General features: G+C 45.3%; 1 protein-coding gene across 1 annotated transcript; it reads left to right on the forward strand.

The window, feature by feature from the left end:
- Window positions 1-15855: 15855 nt before the first annotated feature.
- On the forward strand, window positions 15856-19092 carry HTR1A (5-hydroxytryptamine receptor 1A). The gene has a single exon (XM_040579991.1). The coding sequence runs from the start codon at window positions 15967-15969 to the stop codon at window positions 17206-17208; it is 1242 nt and encodes a 413-aa protein (XP_040435925.1). The 5' UTR covers window positions 15856-15966; the 3' UTR covers window positions 17209-19092.
- The last annotated feature ends 6634 nt before the right edge of the window (window positions 19093-25726 follow it).

Below are 25726 nucleotides of genomic sequence, written 5' to 3' on the forward strand. Positions count from 1 at the left end.
TCTATAGGAAGTTTATAAAATGATGTTTGTTAGGCTCAAAACTGAGTGTTTTCATCTTGGAACTGCTGAGGATGTATTACTTTAAGGCTTCTTGCATTTTACATATTAACTGATTCATAATCACAGGTGGCTGAAAGAAAAATTTAGGGATACCTGTCTGGAGTGCCATCACATACTGGTTCATTCTGACCACTGCTTGTACACATATATTTAAAGGACATTCTCACCTACCCGTGGTTTAAGATTGTGTGCCTTAGTATTTCCCTCTTGTGTCCATATCACCATTTAGTGTGTTGATTTGGTTGAGAGATTAGACAGCTTTATGTTGTTCCTGAGGCAGAAACACCACTGAAATTAGTAAAGAGTACTGACCTGTGGCCTAAAGCAAACATGCAGCTATGTGATTTCATTCAGCAGCACTGAAGAATGTAAATATCTGCTAGTTTCAACATTTTTTCAAGTGTTTTGCTGAATCAAGAGTTATCTAACCATACAGTTGTCCCACTGAGGTCCCTGGAATCACTAGTATTTAAAGGATGTGTCTTGCTACGAAAATTCAGGACTTTAAACTGTTCACAAGAAGACTTGCTACATGCAGAACATTTACCAGTCCACTTAAATCTGCCCTCCCTTTCTGATGAGAACTGGTATAGCTTTTGCTGCTTCTTTGCTCATTTTCGTATTTATTAGCTGACTTCTGAATGGAATTACCAAAATCTGGATTACCTTCTTGCAGCTGACATATTTAAGATTAGTCAGACTGGCAGTTTCTGATTGCCAGCTAAAATACATTTAAGCACATTTTAATTTAATTTCAAAAGATGGAGGTTTTTTTCTTCCAAATTGTTACCTAATGCATTCCACCAGCCTTTTTCTTTTTTTCAGAAAATAAAATATATTTTATCTTTCTAAAGATATACATTGATCTAACTTACAGTGTTCATATTTGAAAAGTTGCTTGGCTTTGAGTAGGAGAGCTGCTCACATCTGTATTTGGTGTGGAATTTTTGCCTTGTGAAAGTGGATGAGAGCTTTGAATTTTGGTGGAAACAGGATTTTATTCACAAGTTTCATACTGCTATCTATAAGATTTCTCTTTTTTTTCATGCTTCTAAGTTGTTTTTGGTTTCCTTTCTCTGACTTTTCCAGATAGTTTGTATCAAGTGTTCAAAACAGGTGCATCTACATTTTCAAATGCAATTGTATGTCCGCAACGGTTTGACATAAAAATGTTTTTGCAGAAAAAGCAGCTCAGTGCTGTGGTCCTGGGCAACAAATAACACATTTAGTTTTAGCCATAGAAGCTATGACAGCAGAGCTGGTAGTGCTTGCTACACCATTACACATTTTAAACTGCTGAATGCTTCCTATCAGTGCGGAAAACCATTGTCATTGATAGTGACTTGTAAATCATATGGGGATGGTCTTTGCTTAGGAAAAGAAACAGCAATGACAGAACTTTAATTTATGACAGCAGTGTTCAAACCAGGGTGTACATACCTCAGAGGATGCACAAGACAATCTGTTGGGATGTGGGAAGCAAATATTTTTGTGCCATGAATAAACAAAATAATATAATTTTTTAAAATGTCTTTATTTCTTCTTTATCTTATACCTTTTTAATTTCTATTTCACGTGCATTTTATAATGTGCATAATATATTAATACAATAGTACATGTATATCATGTATAAATAAATAAATAAACAAATGTGTATTTGGGGTGTGCAATCAAAAAAGGTTTGGAGATGACTGCTGTAAGACAGAATCCTGAACCGATGGCAGAGTAGTATGCAGATGATCATACAGCTGATTTTACTTTTACTTATGTAAATTTTAAACCAATGTGGTTCTAATTGAATTATTTCTGATATATTCCAGTATCAGATCATTGCCCTGCCATTTGTAATGGGAAGGGTGGGGGCTGAATGCAAATGGAAACAATATCTTAGCTGCAGGTTTGCTAAATGTCTTACATCTGTGCAGCATGCTGTGGGCTTGGTTTTCATCACCTTGTTGTAATCTAGGAGAGAGTGCATGAAATTTTACGGGAGTAAATCTGTGCATGGGAAAGAAGCAAATGCCTAGTCACTGTTAGGCAATGTATGGCTGAAAGCTTCTTAGAGACTTGACAGAGACTGTGCTCCTAGGAATTAATTTTTGGGACTGAGAATTTATTGGACAAGCTATGGGCTGTAGCTTGATTTTTTTGAAAATATATATCCAGGTACAGTTAGTATACAGTGCACAGATAAAAAGCCATAAGCACTGCACTTAGGGAGTATTAGCCATTTGGTCCAATTAAGGATCCTGTTGGGAAAGAAGATCCACCCTGCAGCTATTCAAAGCTTCTGCTCTCTCACACAGCTCATGGTTCACCAGTCTAAAATCATGAATGTGGGGACAAGTGCTAGTCCCTGGCCTTTGCAGCCAGGGTGTTACTATAACAAATTCAGAGAGAGATGCTGAATAACCAAATATGAGGCTGCCAGGAAGGTAAAACCTGTCTAGCCTGGATTATGCTAATTTTTTTGAAAACTCCTTCCTGGTGCAAAAATGCAATTGACTGATTAATCTAGAGCCTGAGAAGAGATCTCCGGTCTCAGTTCAGCAACTAACAGTCTCCCTGAGTGTTGTTACACTGCTTAACAGTCAAATAAACTGCCATGAAGATGTGGGAGATGTATAGCTATCAAGGAAACAGTCATTACCCATGGCTACTCTGGATTGCAGTTATCTGTGATAACTTCTGATTTTCAGTTTGAAAAATGTTACATCTCAACCAGCTAGAATTTGTTCGAGTTCGAATTTGAACGAGTTAGATTTCCATGACAGTCTAACTCCAGTCTTCAGTAAACTCACCCAGACACCTAGAATAAAGAATGTGACATTGGAGGAAAAAATATTAACAGTAAGAATAATTTTGTTCTAGGATAGATGTGAAAATTTAGGGATAATATCTGTAGGAAGGACATTAATATTTAGATGAGATTACTTTTCCTCAGAAAAGGCCTGAAACTGAGAAATAATTGACAGCTGGATCATTAGGTTACATCCCTAAGGTCTTGAACATGTGGACTGAAGTCCTTCAAACTGTTTGATTTATGGGAGAGACTTGAACTTAGGTCTTTTCCATGCTCTGAAGGCACCCTGGCTGTGCGGCTAGTGGCTACACTAAAATAAGACACCTTTCACCTCGCGGTGCAGATATTCAGCAGCTTGTGAGAGCCGTGCCACGTTGTATAAACAATTAACTTGTCATAAGGAGAGGCATCTGAAACCACTTTATGGCTATATGCATCAAGCCACTGAGTCATTCTCCCTATGGAGTAAAGGATATTTATTTGTTTATAGAAAGTAAAATAATCTCAAAAGAGAGTTAGAAGGACAAATACTCACTCTATACTTTGCCTTGTCCTTCTACCATTTAGGAAATGAATGATCGCGGCTAGTATCAACAATAAATTAACAGAAGAAACATTATTTGAATTAAGGTGACTACCGTGTCTCATCTTCCTTTAAATTTAGTCAGATGTGTTATTTGCTGATAATATTCATCATTAATATTAATTTTTATTAAAGGATTTTTGATTGGGGATTTTAATGTTCTGGAAAATTAGATAATCTGTTCCAGCAGATGATAAACACGAAAAGAAAATGTTGAAAGAAAGCCTGTCCTGACAATAGACAATGGAAAGAACTTCAGTGTAAAAACATGTTCCTTTTAACATGGCTAGAGCTTCATTCATTGTTTCACTCTCAATTCTGAGTATTTGTGGGAGAGTTGATTTGCCCATATATGTCAGTGGGACACACCCACACAGACAAACCTGTATGTTTGCTGATCATTACATATGTGCTTAAAATACTTCAAAAAGCCTGCACCCTCAGCTCCCTCTGGCTGAGGTGGATTCCAGTCATGAACAGAAGAAAATAATTTGTTGTTTGACAAAGACTCTTATTCCAAGAGTCTATTCATAAAAGGATTTTTGCTTGCCATAATCTTAATTTTCATGTAGTTCTAATGAAAAATTGTATTAGGAACATGTTCATATAGATTTGGTAAATGTGTAGTAGCCCTTATGACAGCAGAACTTCCATTAAACTCAGTGGAGTTTTCCCTGGGGCATGAGCTGCTTTAGCTTATGACTGGTCTTCAACCTTGTCCATTCTGTGACCACCATCCCTCTGGAGAACTGGAACATCCACCTCAGGTATGAAGGAAACCAGAAGCCTAGTATAACCATAGAAGAAAGAAACTGGTATAGATCTGTCTTCAGTGAACCTCAACAGATGACAAGAAATGGATAAAAGAGTTAGAAAAAGTGACATTTATACCAGAACTTCTCTTTAGGTGGTCTTCATTACAAGGACCCCCAATGCAGCAGGCAAACAGAGTTACTATACAAGTAACAACTATTATAAAGAGACCATTTATTAAATTCTGATCAGAATTACATGACCAACATTACAGCAAAAATTGTCAGATACCCAAATGTATCTGGAATATAGCACTAACAGTGGTGATCCTGTGGATGAAGACTGGAGGGTGCAGGATTACAGCCATCATCCAGCAGAGCAGATATTCCAGCATTGAATAACTCATGAAACAGTTTTCACTTATTTTCATGGTCTTGGATGTATATATACATTTCGATACTGGGCTATATTTTAAAGGAATGACACATCTACATGCAGATACTTGTGTCTGATGAATATCACCCTCATTTGCACCTCATTAAGAAAGGTGGGACATGCTTTATTAGATGAAAAAGATGCAACTATTATTGTGGTCCAGAGTAAACCAGAAACAATTTTCTTTTAACAGCAAAGTTTTCAGCCTGACTTCTTTCCCGCATTCAAATACCTTAAAAACATGAAATAATGGAATATTATTTAGAGCAGCCAAGATCTTTAACCTACACTGGGTGTCCAAGTGCAATGGAAACCAGTGTTGTATTTTTGTGCTCATGTGAAAGAGGATACTCTATTTTAGCTCTCACAGACTTCTTTACATCTTAGTATATTCTCAGCTTTTGTTATAATTTGTAGCCATTGATAATCACATTTTGATTTAACTATCCTGATTTACAGCAGCTGGGAAACCATACCCACATCTCTTAATAATGACATTTATTCTAACGAATTTCCACTGTTCTTAATCCAGGAACTTTCTTTAGCTTTTAAATTTAAATACTGATTATTAATTTCTATCTGCACTCATAATTAATAATATGACTAAAGCTATTAGTTATTGAAAAGGCTTGAAATCTATTTCTTCTAACCATCAGAAAGATGGATGAAGAGGAACTGAATATTATACAGAAGTGCAAGTTTGCTCCAAAGTATGTACGCATTGAATAAGGTAATTCAAGAGAGAGAACAGCTGTTTATAGAACTGGTTCCTGATAATGCCTTCTGAAAATTGAGAATAGAAGCAATAACTAAATTAATTTCTCAGGTGAAAATTTCACATCTGCTGAAGTGAAAAGAACTCTCAGGAAAAAAAATCTTTACAGGCTCTCTTCTCATGGGACAATGCTTCCAAGAGACACAGCAGGCACTCCAGTTTTGAGACAAGCTTAGAGAGCTGGAAAAGCTTCCCTATGATGTCAAGAGATGGGAGTAATTCTGTTCAGTCAGAAACTTATTAGGAAGATAAACAAGAGGTAGATAAAATAAGGATTTAGAAGGTATTTCAGGCTTTTCTTAATACACAAATAGCTTATTAGTAAAAAGTAAAACCCCATTTATAGTACTTTACACAACATATAATTAAACTATTCAACTCTTTGCCAAATGTGAAATAAGGGCCAAGAGCAAAATATGCTTTCTTGTTGAACCTGACATTTTTATGACCTTAATTACATAAAGGTAAAAATGTATGTAAAGAGACAGGAGTAGATTCTCTCTTGGTTTTTAACATACATTAATCATTAACTGTGTGGGACTGCAACATCTTTCAGTAATTTCCCCAGTAGGTATATAGTGCATAATTGTTTGGTGGGGGTTTATGCCTTCCTCTGAAACTCCAGTTTGTGGCCCTGATGGATAAAGATGCATCACATCTCTCAGTGAGTGGAGCTTCTCCCAGCTGCAGGTTGAAATTAACATAAATGGACTTCAGAATAAAAGGGATGAGGCCACATTTCCCTCTGAGTTATCCTGACAAAGCCCCTTGGGCTTCAGCAATTTCAATCCAATTGACTCGACTTTTTGTAGAATAATAGGGAAAAAATGCACTTAGTTATTGGGAAGAGTCAGATACAGTGTCCTGATCGCACAAGACCTAAAAGGCAGGATTTCTGGTGACAGAAATGAAGGATAGGGATTTCTCCCTTCTTAAACCTCAGATAGGTACCTACCACTTCGTGAATGATCAGACAAAAGTCTGAGGAGGAGGATACAGCCACATATTTTAAAATATGAATCTGTAAATGAACATCCAGGATTTGATCTGTGTAAGGAATAGAATGGGTAATTACTCCTTTCCTGTGATCCTCTGTTGCATGGTTTAAAGCTAGATAGATTATTAACTTGAATGATATTGCAGTCACAAATAATCATATACCATCTTCCTCAGCTCCAGTCCCTTTCATTGCCTTGTAATAATCAAATACAAGTAGATTTATCCCCAAGATGGCAATGTTAGTCTGATATCAAGATAAACAAAAACAGTTATGTGCACTTATGCAGAAAACAATTTACTCCCTTTTTTGTTTGAAAAGCCTTAGCTAGCATAATTACTTACCAAAGTCCTGCAGAAATAGAAGAGTAAGTAAATTGAATTCAAGGGCCATGTCATAATATTGATTTCTTACTAAAAATGGAATATGATGCAGAAGAGAACTGATACAAAGTGAACAGATATATGAAGTATATGTCTGGCTACAATTTTAATTTTCACGGAACTGTCTTTAGAGAAATCCAGGAATAGCTTTGGTTAGTGAATAAAGCATGTTGTTTCTTAGTTCACATATTCAGTGTTGGATGGGGGAAAGAAGAACACCCCACAGGTATTCAGGTAGGGAGGAAGAAAGGCTTTTGCCATACTCCTTTTTCTTCTAAAGGAGATGGACAGACACAGGTAACAACTGGCAGTTTACTCTCCCCTCTGGACAAGTGGAAGGAAGGAAATGTACTGCTCCTCTCCGAGGCATAATTCTATAATTCTATGCTTCTTTACAGTAATGCAACTATATATTGCACCAGAGTACAGGTGAAAGAAAGCTTATTTAGCCTTTCATGACTGACGTAAAATGTGTCTTAGCAAGAAGAACTGTGAAGACCTTCAGATGCACATGAGGTACTGGATACACAAAACACATTGTGACTCTTTTGTATGAACAGTCATGAAGATAAAATTATTGGAGAGAATGCACAGGAAAGACAAGATTTGCTACAACTTTCTTAACACCTTGTTCTCAGATTTTGTTACAAAACAAAATAGTAGTAAAGATACTGGTGCTACAATGCTATGTTCTTGGAGGTAAGCAATTTGAGACAGTATCTAACAAAGGTAGTTAATGGCTACCTTTACACCTAAGTTTGTTATTGCAACATGTGCCTGTGTTCAATGTTTTGATCAATGCAAAGGCTGCTTGTAGCTTGTAGACGAAGATTCCTAGAAGTTTTAGCAGAACTGTGTGCACTACAATTATACTTTACAGCCTCCATGGTTGTAATGTGCCATGCAGACAGTTTTGAGGGCCTCAATATCTGATCCCATCTGGTCAGATGAAATTAAAAATGAGGAATTGATAACTAGGTGATCTCAGGACAAAAAAAAAAAAAAAAAAAAAAGAAAAGAAAGAAAAAAAAAGAAAACCAGAAGTTTTTACTTTTTTTTACCTTAATTGGGTGAAAGCAGAGGGAGTTCAGATGACCTTTGCAACTATAAAGTGAAAGTTCAGTGTCTGTGACACATGTGATGAAGCTCCTGAGTACAGAAATTTTCCCTAGCACTGAGGTGCTTATAAAAAGTGATTAATGGGATAGGAGAGCAGAGAAGAAAAAAACATTGGGAAAGAACTAACGTCATCAAGGAACAGCACCAGCATCCAAGAAATAACGCCACCCCCACTCCCATACTTTTATGGTGATGTTTAAGATCTGATCAAATCTCACTTAACTGTAGTTTTGTTAGATTTGTTTCTTTGTAGCAGACAGTGTCTGTTTGGCTTATCGGGATAGTAAACACCCATTTATATATGTTACTCTCTTTGCGTTTCTAAGTTCTGTGGTTAGCCGGAGTACCTATTTCCCCTCATTGCATGTTTTCCCTTGCTGGCCTCCTTTAAGGATGGTCTGGTGGATGGACTAAAAGCAAGGCTGGGGACAGTGTGTGCTCATCTGTATCCTGGACTTTTCCATTGGTCTGCTTTCCACTGGTGACTTCCCTAGTCAACTTAAGAGAGCCCACATTGCTGCTGTGATAATACACCAAACTGATTATTTCCTGGTGACACCAAGCTCAGATCTAAGCTCTTGCTGGATTCACAGACTGTGACCTCTGTCCAACAGGTTCATTTTGAACTGCTCTAATCCCATACAAACATAACCAAGAAGATGTAGTAGTGGTGCCTCCCGCTCCCTTATACCCAAAACTTCAGGATTTTTTGAAACTATTTGAAAGTAAACAGCAACTTCCTGAGGTTTCTAGCTCTGCTGATGGAATTAGGTTTCTGAACTACTTTGGTGAGAACAAGCTAAGTAACACTCTCCTCCTTAGCATTTGCTATTGGAAGGATTAAGAGTCTGTATGCTCAACGTGCCAGCTTTTGGGGATCTGGGTTTTTTTGGGGATCTCTGAACCCCATTTGTTACATAGGAGTCCTGGGTGATTAACTTAACCTGAACCCTGGTAGGTAGTTAAGGCACTTAAAAGTTAATGAGCAACAAGGAGTCACCCTTTAGAAACCAACATCAAGTATGAGATGCTGCTAAAAGGGGTGTTCCTGCCTTACACCATATCCTTGGCCATATACTCCAGCTGCCTCAAGCACTAGCATTTGTGCATGGTACAGTGATTGTACTAGGAAAACTCGTAAAGACAAAGAAGGGGGTTGCAGCTGAGTAATTCCTCAAGGGCACATTTACTTCCAGCAAAAAAACAAGACAGCCTTCCTCCATGAAGAAGGTCTCAGGGAAGATACGGTGGTTCAGTACTGTGTCAGCTAATGCCCTAGCTAAAGGAGGTTAATATGTCAGAAAAGGCAATATCCTCATGGCCCTTGTCAAGGTCACTCTAAAAGCAGGGTCTGTGTGGGCCTCTATGACTGGACTTGTGACTTGTCCCTGTGTAGATAAAATAATCTTTCCTTTGAAAAGGTAGTTAGTCTACAAAAACAAGACCTTCCTAAAATTTAATGTCTAAAAATCAGCCTTGCCTTTTCCAAATCGTATTTTTTTAGTAATAGTATTATATTCATTTTAATGTAAGAAAATTAAAATTAAATAACAATCTTTTTTAAAAATGCACTTGGATTAATATACTGTTGAAGTGCAGTCAATACTGTTAAGCTCCAGTCTGTGCACCAAATAACAGTTCATATCCTTTATGAGCAATGATGTTGAAACTTTAGTTGCCATCTTTATTGATTAAGGAGACAATGGTGCAACATAATTTAGTTTTAATCTCTAGTGTAGTATTGAAGCTCTGATATGATGAGAGCAGAGGAAGTCATCAGTTGGTACACCTGCAATTAAATTCTAAGATTCAAGTACCTTAACTTTATTTTGGAAAATACTGAAAAACTCATTTAGATTGGTCTGATATTTAAAACTGAGGCCTGTTGAAGTTTAGCTAGAGAAGTTAGATGTTCTTTCATAACTTGCTGTTATTTGAAATTAATTTGTCTCTTACTTAGTCTCCTCTGAACTGAAGTAATATTTGTGTGTAAAAGTGGCAAAAATGGCCCCTGCCATAAAAATATTTGGAGCATAAATCTCCTTAAAGTAAAATTTACTTGAAAGTCTTTTAATGCTCATTGTATAAAATGTCTTCTCCTCTAGAAACTAGGGGGTGGGTTTTTTTTGGTGTTTTTTTTTAAGGGGGGGAGCAGGGAGGTGGGAGGCAGAGGCAAGGAAACAAAAAAATCTTGAATATGTCCACTACAATGTATCCATAAATGAAGTAACTAATAAGTGGGGGAAAAAAATAACGCGAAGCTTGGAATAGATTGGCAGTCCTTGTTTAAACGATCATGTAAATATTGTTTAATACTTGGAAAAATTGCTTGAGATCTAGAACACTACTGGAATCTGGTATGTGTTGTCAGTAAATGCTTTAAGTCAGTTGTGTATTTTGCTGTAAGATGAATGTGAATGTTAAGTAAACAGATGGAATAATCTTAATTAGCTTCAAGAAAAAGTGTGATTTAACCAAGAAGCTGCTCAGCGCTAGTCAGCAATTTTAGAATTAGTCAATGTTATTAAGATGATTTATTTTGCAAACTTTGGTTGAGAAGAAATTACTTGTGAGCTACTATTTTTAATTAAACTACAAATATCAGCTTGCAGTTTTTAAGAAACTATTTAGCCATATTCTAACCACATGGGTGATTCTTAACCAGCTACAAAATCCTTCTTCACAGAGACCAGCTCCTAATGCACCAGCTTTGTGCACTGCTCTCCCTTGTCTCTGACAGATGTGCTGATAAAAACCTCAGCATAGCTGGAACATTGCTTTGTTCTCCACAGCATGATTGGAGTTGACTGAAGTGATTTTCCCAGAGTTTCTCTGGGATCGAATCTGTGTTTAGCAACTTAAGTATCAAGAAAGTGCACAAATGGTTAAGAGACAATCTTCCAGCTCTTTCTTCATCACAGCTGCACTGTGTACAGAAAGGGCAAAGCAGAAAATTTAGCCTAAAATTGTGTTTTCCCAGAATTTCAAAATTCTAAGAAGTTTCTATAAGCTTATGAAAACTTATGCTTGAACAAATATGCTTGTAAGTCTCCTTCCTTCACACATATTAAAGTGAACATCTTTCAAAATTAAACTTAAACTTCTAGACTTGCGTAAAAGCTGCCCCGTGATTTTGATAGCAGGCATCACTATTAACAGTTTCACTTCAGTGATGCCACTTGAATATTCTTTGTATATTCATCACTGCCACTTGAAAAATAACATTTATTCATTTTGCATTTAATGTTTACCTACTCTTCTAGTATTTCTAAGACTGTGAATGAATTATCTCCTTTGGTGGGTTATGCTGCTATGCTATAATTTTAGTTACTACTGTAAGCTCTTGGCAGAGAAAGGCAGAAGTAGCAAATAAATGCTTGTGTATCTAAATATTTCATTTCTGGCCTTACTAAAAATTATGAACATGAGATTTGTGGTAAGGCAGCTGAATGGAATGATAATAGGACAGTACAACTTGCAGTCAGCTCACCATTGTCTAGGATGACAGTGGCAACTGGGATATCTCAGGCAACGGAAAACATGATTGATAACATGGGAAGCATAACAGACAGGCACTCCAGCATTCTGAGATAATGGTTATTCCTGCCTCTTCCAGGTTATTCCTCTGGGAATTCCTTGGGCCTGGATTATTGATCTAGTTCTAACTATCTAATGAAGAGGGAACAGAGATCTGACTGAATTCAGTGCGCAGCCATCAGAAACTGAATTAGCAGAGAGTGAATCCAGCTCTACAACTCCCAAAACCTGTAAAAGCCATGAAGCAGGACTGCTGCTTTGGCATGACTGGCACCAGAGCCAGCAGATCTTTCCAGGCCTGATACTGGGTGTCACTGTTCTGTGTTGGCAGAATTGGGAGTGTTAAGGAGCAGGGTGAGGGACATATCAGTACCTTGCAGGACCTAACTCAGCCCTGAAGCTGAGTTCTGTGCTGATGCTCTTATTTCTGTTAGACCCGAGATGATTCTTGCAGAGCTACTGGAATGTCTCAGCACTGCACGGCTAGCCAGCTCTGACCTGGCTGGGTGGGACTGCATGAAGAACTAGCCAAGCCACCTGCATGCCCCAAAAGGGAAGAAAACCCAAGCTGGCACAGGGGTGATCCAGAAGCTGGGAATTCAGGCTTCCTTACTGCGCTGTTGCATTGAGTTTGTGGTGTATTGTTTCTGAGCAGACTGGTTGCAGGATTCAAAAGGGATTTCCCCCTCCCTTTTCATATACATGAGTTGGATGTGGGGGGCTTCACAAACTGGCCATAGCTAGATACAGGACATAGGGAACGGTTCTGCTACTGGTACCAAAGGTCACTTAGGTTCGGGGCTGGTACATCTTGTCCACAAAGTCAGGACTAAACAGATTGTCAGACTTGGACTCATTTTGATCCAGAGCAGTTTGGCTGGGAACTATGCAGGTACAACACTAGAAATTGCCTTAAAGCTTTGTCCCATTCTTACAGCTTCTGGTCTTTCACAGTACAAAGTTTATAATTTGTTAAAGTACTGGGAAACATTTTGTGCTTTATGAAAGGTGGGAGCAGGTATCTTGAAGTGGGTTTCACAGTGCAATGTGTGTGCTTGTGTGAAAGGGATGAGTTTCAATGATAGAGTCACTTCAGCCTTGTAATTCTTGTTTGCTTTTCTGTATTTTAAAGTTAATAACTGTTCTTCCGAAGGTTTCAAACAAGTGTGGAGTAGTGCTAATTCCTTTGGCTATATTCCCAAGATGCCCAATGACAAAATTCAAGGTGGCAGTAGTTGGTGGATTGTCTCCTGGGACATCTTTCCTTCCACTGAAACTGTTAATTTCCTTAGCTCCCTAGTAAAGACTACTCATTTTGAAACCATTACTGGAATGTTATTTCTTGAATAACAAAAATGCTGTATTTTATTCTGGTGAATACTAAAAAACTACCCAAGACCCAAATCCCTTTCAAAGCAAAGTGTAATATGCAACCACGTGAAAAAAATGCTGCAATCAAATTGTAGCATTTTAGTTGGACCCTGGCAAATAGACAATACAGTAATAATCTGAGAGCATCAAGAATACATAGCTCTCCCCTTTTTGGAAATGTGTAAAATGAAATTACTCAGGAAAGCATCTTCTGACACAGTTGTTAATGCTTTTTCTTTTCATACTTACTGAGGAACGACTTGTTTGCTGCAGCTGTGTCATAACTGAATAACATTAATATTTTAGTTGGACTTTTAAAGGTTGCGCGATGTTAAGGTTTCATTTATTTTCAAGTCAGCTTGGATTTTGTGAGGATATGGCTTTCCTTAAAGAAATTCCCTAGGTGCTTTACCCAGGTTATCTAAAGACATTAGCACATCATTTAGTTGCTTGAAAGTTTAACTGGCTTTTTGCTCTTTAAATGCTTAGTAGGATTAAAACACAATCACATCAAAAGAGTGAGTTTTCCCTTCGTCTACATCTTTCACCTCCTACTCCCACCCTTTCCTCCACGGTTGCCTAAGTTGCTTCTCAATTTAATTCAGAGTGAAATGACTTTCAGTCCCTAAACAAAATTCAAAAAGCCGATTTAAAAGGTTTCCACTGAAAGCGGACCCTGTCGACTTTTACGCACTGGAATTTCTCGGCAAAAAGTGTCTGGGATTGACTTCCCTTGACCGTGTCAGCGCGGAACACCTCTAGAAACAGTTCCTCCTAGAGCCCTTCGTGGACTCCTAAAACCCCCATTCCCCGTGGCTTTGAAACGCTAATTTCAGGCTAACCTAATTAGGCTAATGACTTGCCCATCACCGCAAGAAAGCTGGGAGAATCTCCTCGAGATTTCCCTGCCTCCCAGATTTGCACTTTCTTCGTTGCATCAGGCTGGCTGTAAACAACAAGAAGCACAAACTGATTTCGCTGAAGGTGAAAGGGTCCTGAAACAGGTTGGCTCAGAAGCCAACGGTGCCATGCGTTTGAGAGGACATCAAAAAGAAAATAGGTTTTAGTAGTGAAGGAGCAAAGCATACTTAAATGCCGTTTACATTTTGTTTTGTCTGTGTCTCAGCAGTGTAAGCCTTCATTCAATAGGGCACCGATCCTGTAAGCGTTAGTGCCCGGCTGGCACCATGGGCAATGCAGGGGTTCAGCTCTGCTCTGCTTATCCAGCGCATCTCTGCGCCTTGCTGATTCTCAGTAAGGAATGCAAGCCTAGAGGCGGGGAAGTGCAGCCTGACCCCCTCTCGTAAAGAGGAACTGGCCGAAATCTGGCCAAATGTGCTGAAGTAGTAAACTCAGCTTTATTTTTAAATGTTGACTGAGAGAAGATGAGGAAACTTGGGCGTTGCAAGCCAGGCTTTGTGATCTCAAGTTTGATTAAGTTAGAATCTGGCAAATCTTCCTGTTAAGCAATTACTTATTTGGCTTTCTGCGTTTTCTGAGCTTGCATGGCACAACTACAAAGCGGAGTGAAAGATCTCATATCATTAAAAATACTGAGACGCAAGACAGTAGAAAGCCTGCACAGAAGTTGTGTCAGAGGGCTTCCTTTCACGGACAGTTGGAGTTAAGCCTGTCAATAACACCACGGGTTGGGGTTTTTTTGTATGTGTGTGTGTTTTCCTGGTTGTTTGTTGGTTTTTTTTTTAATGACAGATTGTTCTCAGGTTTGTGATTGTTTGTTCTATTTACTGGATATTAACTGATTTGCTTATGATGTGTCAACCTGACACTCTTGCATTCAAGATTGTTCCCAGAGGTATTTTTCTCATTTCACTTGCAGACCTCAGCTTTTCTCCCTTCTGCTGGGGGGTGGGGTGGGGCTGTAACGCATTTCCCACCCCCCCCCACCCCCCCACCCCCCCTTTCTGTTGTTGTTGCTGTTACTGTCTTGCGAGGACAGCGATTTCAACAGCGTGCTGCGCGGTAACTCCCGTCTCGGGAGGGCCGGGGACAAGGCCGTCCCTCGGCGGGAATCGGGACAGCGGGGACCAGCGCACCGGCGCGCAGCCCCCGACGGCAGCGACCGCGCTCCCCGCGGCGGGACGCTGGGGCGAGGGCACGGGCCGTCACGGATGGGGACTCCACCGCGCCAGCACTCGCAAGGGACTGAGCGAGAGCCCTGCCCGGCACCGGGCTGCAAGGCAATCCCTTCCGCGACACCCGTGCGACACTGTGATCCCTCTCGCCCGGCACCCGCGGCGGCATGGCTGATGCTGCCCCCCGGACGACCCCGGCAGCACCGGGCGGACAGGGGGCGAGGGGGCAGACCCAAAGAAAGTCCCGCCGGCCCCGTGGCGGCGGGTGCCCGGCCGACACCCCCCCGGGCGCCGCGCCCTCGGGCCGCAGCCACCTGCCTGTAGGTGGCGATAAGCCCCCCCGGAGCCCCCGCGGCACACCTCTGCGCCCCCCGCCCCAGCTGGCAATGCCTGGCTACGGAAAGCCTCCCCCCGCCTCGCACACCCCGCACCAGCTCCGGCGCCGGTCCCGAGGGGAAGCCTGCAGCCCCCGCTGCCCGAGGCGGAGGACATTTGGAGGCGGCGGGGACGGTGGGGAGTCGTGGTGGGTTTCTCTGCGGTGTCCCCACTGCGAGCAGGGGAGGGCGGAGAGTGACGGACCCCGGCGGCCGCTCCGCCGGCGGCGCTGGGAGACGATGGCGACCTAGCGAGACACCCCCCCCCGCCCCGCGGAAGGGCGGGATGGGGGGGGGGGGGGGCGGAAAGGGAGGGGAAGGAGGGAGGGAAAGAGCGAGGGGAGAGCGGGGAGGTAGAGCAGGAAGGAGCGGCGCGGGAGAGCGGCGGAGCGAGGGGCAGCAGCTCGGCGAGCGGCGGAGTGAGGGCCGCCCCCACCGCCCGGGGCTGCGCGCTGGGCAGAGGCGGCGGGGATGGGCGGGCGCGGGGCGGCTCCGCCAGCCGCCGTCCTCCGAGCCTCAGCCGCCTCCCGCCGCGCTATATAGGGGAGGGAGGGGTGGCGGAGGGGGGGTACCCGTCGCGGCCAAAGCGCACGGGGCGGCGATGCCTCCTGCCAGGGGAGCGCACAAGTGACCGGCGCCTCTTCCCATGCCCGTCTCCTGAAGCCACCCCCCCTCCCGGCATGGATGTGGCCAACAACACTACCTCCCCAGAGCGCTCCCCCGAGGGGGCAGGCGGCCCCGGCTTCGCCGAGGTGACCCTGAGCTACCAGCTGCTCACCTCCCTGCTCCTGGGCACGCTCATCCTGTGCGCCGTGAGCGGCAACGCCTGCGTGATCGCGGCTATCGCCCTGGAGCGTTCCCTGCAAACCGTGGCCAACTATCTCATCGGCTCGCTAGCCGTCACCGACCTCATGGTGTCCGTGCTGGTGCTGCCCATGGCGGCCCTCTACCAGGTGCTGAACAAGTGGACGCTGGGGCAAGTCACCTGCGACATCTTCATCTCGCTGGACGTGCTGTGCTGCACCTCTTCCATCCTGCACCTGTGCGCCATCGCCTTGGACAGGTACTGGGCCATCACGGACCCCATCGACTATGTCAACAAGCGGACTCCCCGGCGGGCCGCCGTGCTTATCAGCCTGACCTGGCTCATCGGCTTCTTGATATCCATCCCGCCCATGCTGGGCTGGCGGACGCCCGAGGACCGCTCGGACCCCGACGCCTGCACCATCAGCAAGGACCACGGGTACACCATCTACTCCACATTCGGCGCCTTCTACATCCCGCTCCTCCTCATGCTGGTGCTTTACGGTCGCATCTTCAAGGCGGCCCGCTTCAGGATCCGCAAGACCGTCAAGAAGGCAGAGAAGAAGAAAATCGCCGACACCTGCCTCACACTCTCCCCGGCCGCCCTGCAGAAGAAAAGCAACGGGGAGCCCGGCAAGGGCTGGCGGCGGACTGTGGAGCCCAAGCCCGGTGCCTGTGTCAACGGCGCTGTGCGGCAGGGTGAGGACGGGGCCGCCCTGGAGATCATCGAGGTCCAGCGCTGCAACAGCTCCTCCAAGACTCACCTGCCGCTGCCCAGCGAGGCGTGCGGCTCCCCGCCGCCCCCTTCCTTCGAGACGCGCAACGAGAAGAACACGGAGGCCAAGCGGAGGATGGCTCTGTCCCGGGAGAGGAAGACTGTCAAGACCCTGGGGATCATTATGGGCACCTTCATCCTCTGCTGGCTGCCGTTCTTCATCGTGGCGCTGGTCCTGCCCTTCTGTGACAGTAAGTGCTACATGCCCGAGTGGCTGGGGGCAGTCATCAACTGGCTGGGCTACTCCAACTCCCTTCTCAACCCCATCATCTATGCCTATTTCAACAAAGACTTCCAAAGTGCTTTTAAGAAAATTATCAAGTGCAAATTTTGCAAGCAGTGAAGCCCACGCTCCTGGACGAGGCAGCGGGGGTCCTGCCACTCGCTCCACCCGCCTGGCCCCCGTCGCTGTGTGTTCCCCCCCCCCCCCCCCCCCCCCCCCCCGCCCAGCCCCTCTACAGCGCCGGCAGAAGGGCCCGGGGAGGGGGGGGGGGGGCGGGGGGGGGGGGGCGGGAGGAGCGGGGATCCGAGTCCCTCGCTCCCTCCGCTTGTCGGACAAGACCCGGGGGACAGGGCAGGGCTCCACCGGGGACGGCGGGCGAGCGCCTTGCCCGGCAGGGCGCCCCGGCCGCCCTCGTCTGGCCCCCCCGGCGCTCCGCTGCCGGGCGCCGGCGCTCCTGCCTCTCTCCATCCTTCTCCTTCATCGTTCTGGGTAGACTTAGGGTTTGCAAGTCGTTGCTTGTGGTCGCTGGAAACCACAGTGTCTGCCCGAGTAGCATCGGTAAAAATAAACCACCCTATGCAGAAAACCGGCGTATTGGGGATCTTTCTTGGATTTGCGAGGAAACGGCGGGGAGCTCAGAGTCCGACCTCGGTCCGCAGTGTGAGGCTGGAGGCCGCTTCCCGAGCGGAGGAAGGGGCGTCGGGCTCGTCGCTTCCCGGGCTGTGAAACCACCAAGTGGATTTTCTTAGGGGAAAACCGACTATGTTTTGTAACCTTGCAGGGTACTTACACTTACGTCTTGTGTTACGTGTGCCTAACAGCCCTCCTGCTATGCTGGGACCTTCCAGTTCACAGAGCTTCGCTTCCTTACAGCGCAGGGAGGTGATGTGATGGGGCTTAAACGCCAACCGCAGGCCTCATTTGTACGCTGATTTTTATTTTTTTTTAAAATGCCTTTGACCGAAAGTTTCCTACCGAGGAAAGGTTTGGCGCTGTGCGATTGTTCCTGAGTTCACCGCGCACGAGGGATCACAGGGAGTTTAAGCAGCCTCAGAAGCTACGTTTCTTTTTTTTTTGTTTATTTGTTTGTTTGTTTTGTTCTGTTTTGGGATTTGTTTGTTTTGGTTTGGTTTTTTTAAGCCTCTTTAAAGTTTCTCCGGAGACGCTTGCGGTTGCTCCGGAGGCAGCCACCTGCGGCACATTTTGCTCGGGGGAAAAAAAACAAAACCAAAAACAACCCACCAACAAACAAGAACAAAATGAACCAAACCGATCAACCAAACCATTGCCATGTGCTCCGTGGCAGTAGGGGAGGGGCCCGACAGCATCCTCCGGCGGCAGCCGCGGATGGCGAAGGCGGCACATCGGCGCAGGCTGGGACGGGGCAGAGCCTCCTTCTCCCGGGACAGCCCCGGCGGGGGCAAGCACGACCCTCCCCACAAGCTGAGAGCTACGGCCAGAAGCAAGCGGTGTCACTGCCATTCCAAGGGCAGGGAGAGCCAAGCCTGGCCTGGCTGGTCCCCGCGGCGGCCCCGCCAGCCTCTCCCCGCAGAGGGTCCCCCCTCTCCCGTCAATCCTAGCTGCTTGGCTCCAGGAAACCCGGCGTGCTTCCCCCTCCCCGCCTGGCCCGGGGCTGGAGCAGGACAGCAGGACACCTTGCCGGCCGCACACACCTCTGCCCGCCCCGCCTCTCTCCTGCCGTGCCCCGGGCTCTCCCGCCAGCCGCGGCCGGGCGCTGGGGCCGCTCCCGGGCGGCGCCGGGTCGAGTACCGGCACCGGGCAGGCTGCGGCGTACCTTTGCGATGGGCTGCCTGAAATGAATGCTTGACCAAATATATACATATATATATATATATTTTTCCTGTTTATTTTTGTGTAATCTGTGTTACCTGTAGGTAAAAGGGAATGTTAAATCTGTGCGTCACGTGAATGTAAGTGTCCAGTCATTTCTGAACTTCAACCGCTTCCATTAAATGACAGTAGTGCATTTAACAGCGTCAGATATATAGCTGATTGTCTGAAAATCTTATTTGACCTCATTTTCGCAATTAAAGTGATCTTTGATCTTACCTCCGGTTTGATCACTCCTAACCACGTGCGTCCTGTCCTAGATATTCCTTAAGTGCCGGAGTGTCAGAGGAGTCAGCCTGCAGCAATTCGGGAGCCGAAGATTCTCCCGAGTGCGGGGTAACCCGGCTTTGTGAGCCCCACCGCGGGAGTGCGGGCTGGGCAGAGCCGCTGGGCGCCCCGGGGCGGGTGCGGGAGCGGGTGCGGGAGCGGGAGCGGGAGCGGGTGCGGGAGCGGGGGGCCGCGCCGCCAGGGCACAGCGCGCCTCGGTGCGGCGGGAGAGCCGCCCTGCAGCGGGTTCGCTCCGCTCGCCGCCTCCTCCCCCGGGTCCGGCCGATTCCTGCCGGTGCGTTTCTGCACGTTTTGCCCGTTTCCCCTCCCCGCCCCCATGGCAAGCATTCCCGCAAACTCCTCGGTAGCGATGCCAGCTGGGAATGCGCGGCCGCCCTCTGCCCCGGGGACTGACGACTGACGACAGAGCGCGCAAGGTCTCTCCCTCCGCCCCGGGGACCGACGCCCCACTGCGACTCCGCCGAGACCCCCGGGACCTCGAGGCAGGGCTCACCCGGAGCCGCACCAGGCAGGGCAGCAAGAGGGGTGCAACTCCTGTGCCCTCTGCCTGCCGCCCGCGCGCTGCGGGGCGAGGGATGGCGGGGGCACGGGCACGGCCCTCAACCCGCAGCGAGGGCTGCAAGGTGCCCCAGACGCCCGGTGCCGCTGCCGCTGGGGGGGGGTGAGCGCCGCAGCTTGGGAGCGCTTGTCGCTCCGACTGGCACAGGGCGGCGGGCGCCTCGTCCCGTCCGGCTCCGCCGCCTGCCCCCCCCCGCCCGCCCCTTGCTCGGACAGAGGCGGGTCGCGGCCCCGCACCTCCGCAGCCCCCGGGCGGAGGGTCCGCGGGAGCGGCGAGGGCACCGGCTCCTCCGCGCCCGCCACCGCCAGCCTCGCTGCCTCTTCCCGGCGGGGAAAAGAGCCCCGCGGCTCCAGGACGGACCCGGCGGCGCCCACGGCTCCCACCGCACCCCTCGGGCCGCTCCCCGGGCCGCCCCCTGCACGGACCGCGACGGGACCATCGCCCCGGCCCTCCGTGGGGAAGGTGTTTCGCCGAACGGTTTTACATTCCCCCTGTCGTCTCTTCTTTTCCCTCCTTTGTGTTAGATTTTCTACTGTGGAGGAAACGCATTGCTTTAAAAGATGGGGCTTTTCGTTTCTGCGCTGTAGTTTTCATATTCTTAATTTCATTTCCACTAAAATTAAAAAACCGAAAAAAAACCACCTAAACAGAGGATTTAGTGTTTTTTAAAGAGATAAATCAATTCTGCATTAAATCAACATTTGTGGTTGGTTGCAGTATTGTATTTGCTCCACTAACGAGCAACCTCCTCACAGTTTAGAGAACTTCATTTCAGTTTTAAAGGACGCATGGAAGCTCAAGCAATGAATAAAGAGAAATCTAAGTAGAAAGCAAAAAGTTTTATGTTTTAAACAGAGCTGCAGAAAATTAAGTTTTAACAACTTGGAGTCGATTGTGAATACCAAAGATGGGCATAGATGTAAAAGGCTTTAGCCTTTTCTTCCTTTAAAAATGCTGCTTTAGAGTGCTGTAAAATGAGAAAAAGGTTTCATAACTGGATTTTCTGTGCTCTGTGGCTCGAGTCCAGGCTGAATTTGGGTCTGTATCACGTATCTCGCAAGAAGTACTTGCAGAGCAATCCGAGTGTGCTTACACTGGCCAATTGTACTTATGGTTGGGGCTGGGGAGATGAAGGGCTGGGAAAAAGGGAAAGACATGCTGGCATAATCTATATTGGATCAAACTGCAAAATGGATTTTGTGACGATGCAGTTTCATTTATTTAAATAGAAATGTTCCCCATAAAATGTTTGACTCCCTACTTTTCCATGACGTTCCCATCCTGACAGAAACATGCTGGAAGTCTGGTGGAAAGAACAACAAAACCCCCCAAACAAATGTTCCCCAGTCTCCTCATAGTTAAAAGTCTAGTCTTCAGAATCTTTTCTGAATGTTTGCCTTTTCAAACATTGCTCAGGGCAACACTATGAATCTTACTCTAAAACACATAACCAAGAAATTCATCCCTCAGAGGGAAGAAACAGAAAAGGATGCTGGGAGTGAATTTCTGTTTCATAGCTGCTCAAAGAAGCACTTTTAACAGTATGGGTGACTATTACCTCTTTGGATATGGCTGGATATATCCAAAACGGCATGTAGCTTGCCAACAGTCCTAGTGGGGCTCTACAAAACCTAAAACCAATAATAACTCTCACACTTTCAAAAAATACAGTTTCTTCTGTATTTCTGGATCTCAGCTGGGGTCATCCTGCTTGGGTATATGTTGCTGTGAGCCTCACCTTATCTTGCTGCCTACAGCTGAGCTCCTGTTCTCTCTGAGTAGCCAGTATGACTTCCAGCGACAAAAAGCGGCAAATCTGTAGCATGAAATTCCTTCTGCTGGACTGGAAGCACAAAACTTTTGGTGCATGATCCTTTCCGTAGCAAGAATGGAGTCTAAACTGTTTTACTTAATGGGGTGACTCCTTGTCATGGTTTAACTAAAGCTGGCAACCAAGCACCATGCAGCTGCTTGCTTACTGCCTCCCCCTCCCCGAGGGGTGGGGAGGAGAATCGGAAAGGAATGTAAAACGAGAGGTGGGATAAAAACAATTTAATAATTTAAACAAAAAAAAGAGGAAAGAACAATAACAATAATAACAATAACAACAACAACAATAGTAATAGTTATAATGGAAAAGGTGGAGGAAAGGATAAAATTCAAAGGGAAAGGGACAAAGAAAGAAAAGTGATGCACAGTACAACTGCTCACCACCTGCTGACTGATGCCCAGCCAGTCTTTGAGCAAAGATCCACAGGCCCAAGCTAACCTCCCAAGTTTATATACCAAGCATGATGTCCCATGGCATGGAATACCTATTTATATTTGCTAGCTCAGGTCAGCTGAGCTGGCTGCGTCCCCTCCCAATTCCTTGTGCTCCTTCAGCTCTCTGGCTGGCAAGGCCTGAGAAACTGAAAAGTCCGGGACTTAGTGTAAACATTACCTAAGAACAACTAAAACCAGTGTGTTACCAACACTGTTCCCTCATTGGAGCCAAAACACAGCACTGTACTAGCTACTAAGAAGAACATGAATTCCATCCCAGCCAAAACCAGGACACTCCTTGATTTGGGCAGTGGGTGACAGAAGATTTGTTGGTGTTTTCATACCTCTCTCGATTAAGAGAAAGGGCAAATGCTCAGGTGCACAGAGAACTGGAGACTCAACCCTTACAAACACTTACAAGTGGCTACAAATCCCAGCCTTGCAGATGTCTTGGCCAAGTTAATGTGGCAGGCTGTCAGCATTGTCCTGCAGAATGTAGATGAGGGACGAGAAACAGACGGATTATAAAATATTTTAGAAATTACTAAACCTGAACAAAATTTGATAGGACTACCGGGGAGAGAGAGAGAGAGAGAGAGAGAGAGAGAGAGAGAGAGAAAGGCACATAACTATCCAGATGGTTCCCAGAAGCTTCACAGACCTGTTGAAAATAGTGAGGGTCTCATAAAGGAAAACCAATATTCTTACAAGCAAACAAACAAACAGACAGACAAACAAATGAAAAAGGCACAGGGATGTTGTAATGAAAATGCTGGCCACACAAGCAGAGACCAGTATCTGCTCCTGCTGTAACAGCATCTTGTTTTATTGTTTGTACTAAACAGCACTTGAAACACTTCTGTGATTAGGCAGAGTCAATACAATCCTGTCAAATCGACTTTCACATTTCTGAGATATTTACACCCAGTCTGCTGAACCCTAACTTACGGAAGGGTAATGAGGGTGATGTGAGCTAAAGGTGTTATCTGTGGCCTATTTTAACTTGCATCTTGTTCCTGATTCTTGGCATTCCGACTGTGGTTGGTTTGATGGGTGGACACAGGCCTAAGGGGTTTTGTACATGATGGACTGGAGGGAATGCCATGCAGCATATGCTATACCATTTCACATATATCCCCACAAGGGATTGTCACGTGCAATCCAATCTTTAAACTGAAATCTGCTTTGTAGGATGAAGCTGGCTTACACTGTAGTCTTTTGTTCAAATGGCTAAGAAGCAAAACATCATTTTTCAGTTTGATATCTAAGTGCCTGGTTATGATTTTAAACTATCCAGTGAGAAAAGAAAATAGACGTAATGGTCCTCTGCTTGGACTGCTATGGTCCAAGCATAAATCTTTTGAACCAAAATGAGTTGTGAAATATTTGGGAAGCTATTAAATTTTACATTTAAACATTATGTCCTTGAAGTTAAGATCTTAGTAGACATTAATTTCTAGGTGGGCTTTGGAAGAATGCTGCCAGGTGAAGTGAAGGTGGCTTGAATTTGAAGACAGCCACCTGAAACATCAGATGCAGCACCCGGACCATGCTCAGAGGTGTTGCCTGGACTCAGGTTTGGCTGGCTGCCTGTCATCCAGCTACTGATCTCAGGCTGGGTTGTGGAAAAGTCATGTCTAGTGCAGATGAAATACCAGGCTGGGTGTTGCCTTCAAACTGGTGACCCTTTGACTTCCATCCTATTTCAGCCTCCTTCTCTAGCTTCTCATATATGGTGAATAACATGGGCAATTCACGCGTGGGACTGTGCTGGCAAAGGCCCTGGGGGAGAGCTGCCAGTCAAAAGCCTTTGGGGTTTGCCCTGGAGGAGTTTTTTGGCACTAGTCAAGAAAGGAGCAGCCAGAAGGTGAGAGCATTCAGGACAGACTGCTTTCAGAGAGGAGACTTGACATTGAAAAGCAGTCCATAACTCAGGGACTGGCTGTACATTGGTCAGTGGGTGGTGAGCAACCGTATTGTGTATCAATTTTTTTCCCTTGAGTTTTATTTCTTTTTCTCTTTTTGTTATCTCCCTTTTCTTCTTCTTCTCTGTCTTCTTCTTTGTCTTCTTCTTCTCCCCTTCTTTTTATTCATCATCAGCAGCATAGTTATCATTATTACTACTATTACAATTACTACTACATTTTACTTTATTTCAAATATTGAACTGTTCTTATCCCAATTTACAGGTTTTATCTTTTTCTGAGTCTCCTCCCCATCCCACCAAGGGAGGCAGAGAGTGAGCGAGTGGCTGCATGGTACTTAGTCATCAGCTGGGGTTGAACTGTAACAGTCCTTTCTGGTGCTCCAAGTGGAGCACTAAGGGTTAACAACAGATCTGACCAGAGTGAGTTAAATCAAACTTGTTATAAGCATCCATTGTATTGGTTTAATAGTTGCTGGTCACAATGTTGATTTATTTGCTGTCAGAGTTGTTGTGCTTGCTCAGAGTTGCGTTATGTCACACCTCACTTGCTGTATGTGTTCACTGTTTTGGTATTTATCACCCTTGGGGTTGGGGCTAAGGTTCTCTTTTTGTTGTAATTTGTAATACTGGCTTGTGATATGACAGAATTGCTGATCATGAAACTAATCTGATACATGTACTCTGTCTTGTCACCTCTGTACTTTGGGAGTCATCTAATGGGAACTGTTAATGATGACACATTTTGTCTTTTCTCCTCAGAGAGCCAATATATGGAGGAGAAATCCTCCCACACCTTTCCCTTCCCCACCAGGTGAATTAGAGTAACATTTGAGAATTTTGAAAATTTGAAATATCCTTGGGATGTTGAAACTAGCATGGTCTTATTGCTAGGAATGCTGAGTGTGTTCCAGGTCTTGCTTAATGTCAAACAACTGTTGAATAATACTACACAGAGTTCTGCCCCAAAGCTGGGTAGTTATGAGTGACAGGGTGTGTGGGATGGTATGGGAAAGTACCTAGGAGAGTGGGCACCGCCAGTGTTTTGGAACTTTACCCTTGAACACATGCAGAATCTGGAAAACTAGTAAAGTATTTGGAAGAAGTATGCTGTCACCTTTGCAATTTCAGAGTCACAAATCATTGCAGTGTGCTGGAACTTGGTTCATTCAGTACCCTCAAGAGGAAGACAAAGTCTCTGGATCTGATGACAAAGTGACAGACACTGCGACAGCTCCAACCCCAGTGACAGACACTGCAGCTGCACCACAGAACCAACCCGTGCTGGGGTCAGTCACCCCTATACGCAAGAAGAAATGGACATGATAGACAGCTCATTTGGTAAAGGAGGATGAAGCAGGGCCATCAGAGGAACAGGAGGAAGAGGCAGAACAAGAGGTAACCACTTGATTCCCAATCCCTGAGTGAGTTGAGGGATATGTGAAAAGATCTCAGCTGTTACCAAGGTGAGCACATTATCACCTGGCTTCTTTGGTGCTGGCATAATGTGGCTAGTAGCCTGGAATTAGAGGGTAGGGAAGCCAAGCAGATGTGATCATTCTCTAGGGAAGTGGGCAAGGTGTTGGTGATTGAAAGGGGGACACAAGTTCTCAGCCTCTGGACATGACTCTTGTCAAGAATGAAGGAAATTTATTCCTTCAGGGAAGATATATGTCGCCCAGGCAATTGGACTGCTGTGGAAAGAGGTACCCAGTACCTGAGGGAATCAGTCTTGCTAGAGTTGATTTATT

Source organism: Falco naumanni, chromosome Z, assembly GCF_017639655.2.
Source record: "Falco naumanni isolate bFalNau1 chromosome Z, bFalNau1.pat, whole genome shotgun sequence".
NCBI classification, from domain to species: Eukaryota; Metazoa; Chordata; class Aves; order Falconiformes; family Falconidae; genus Falco; species Falco naumanni.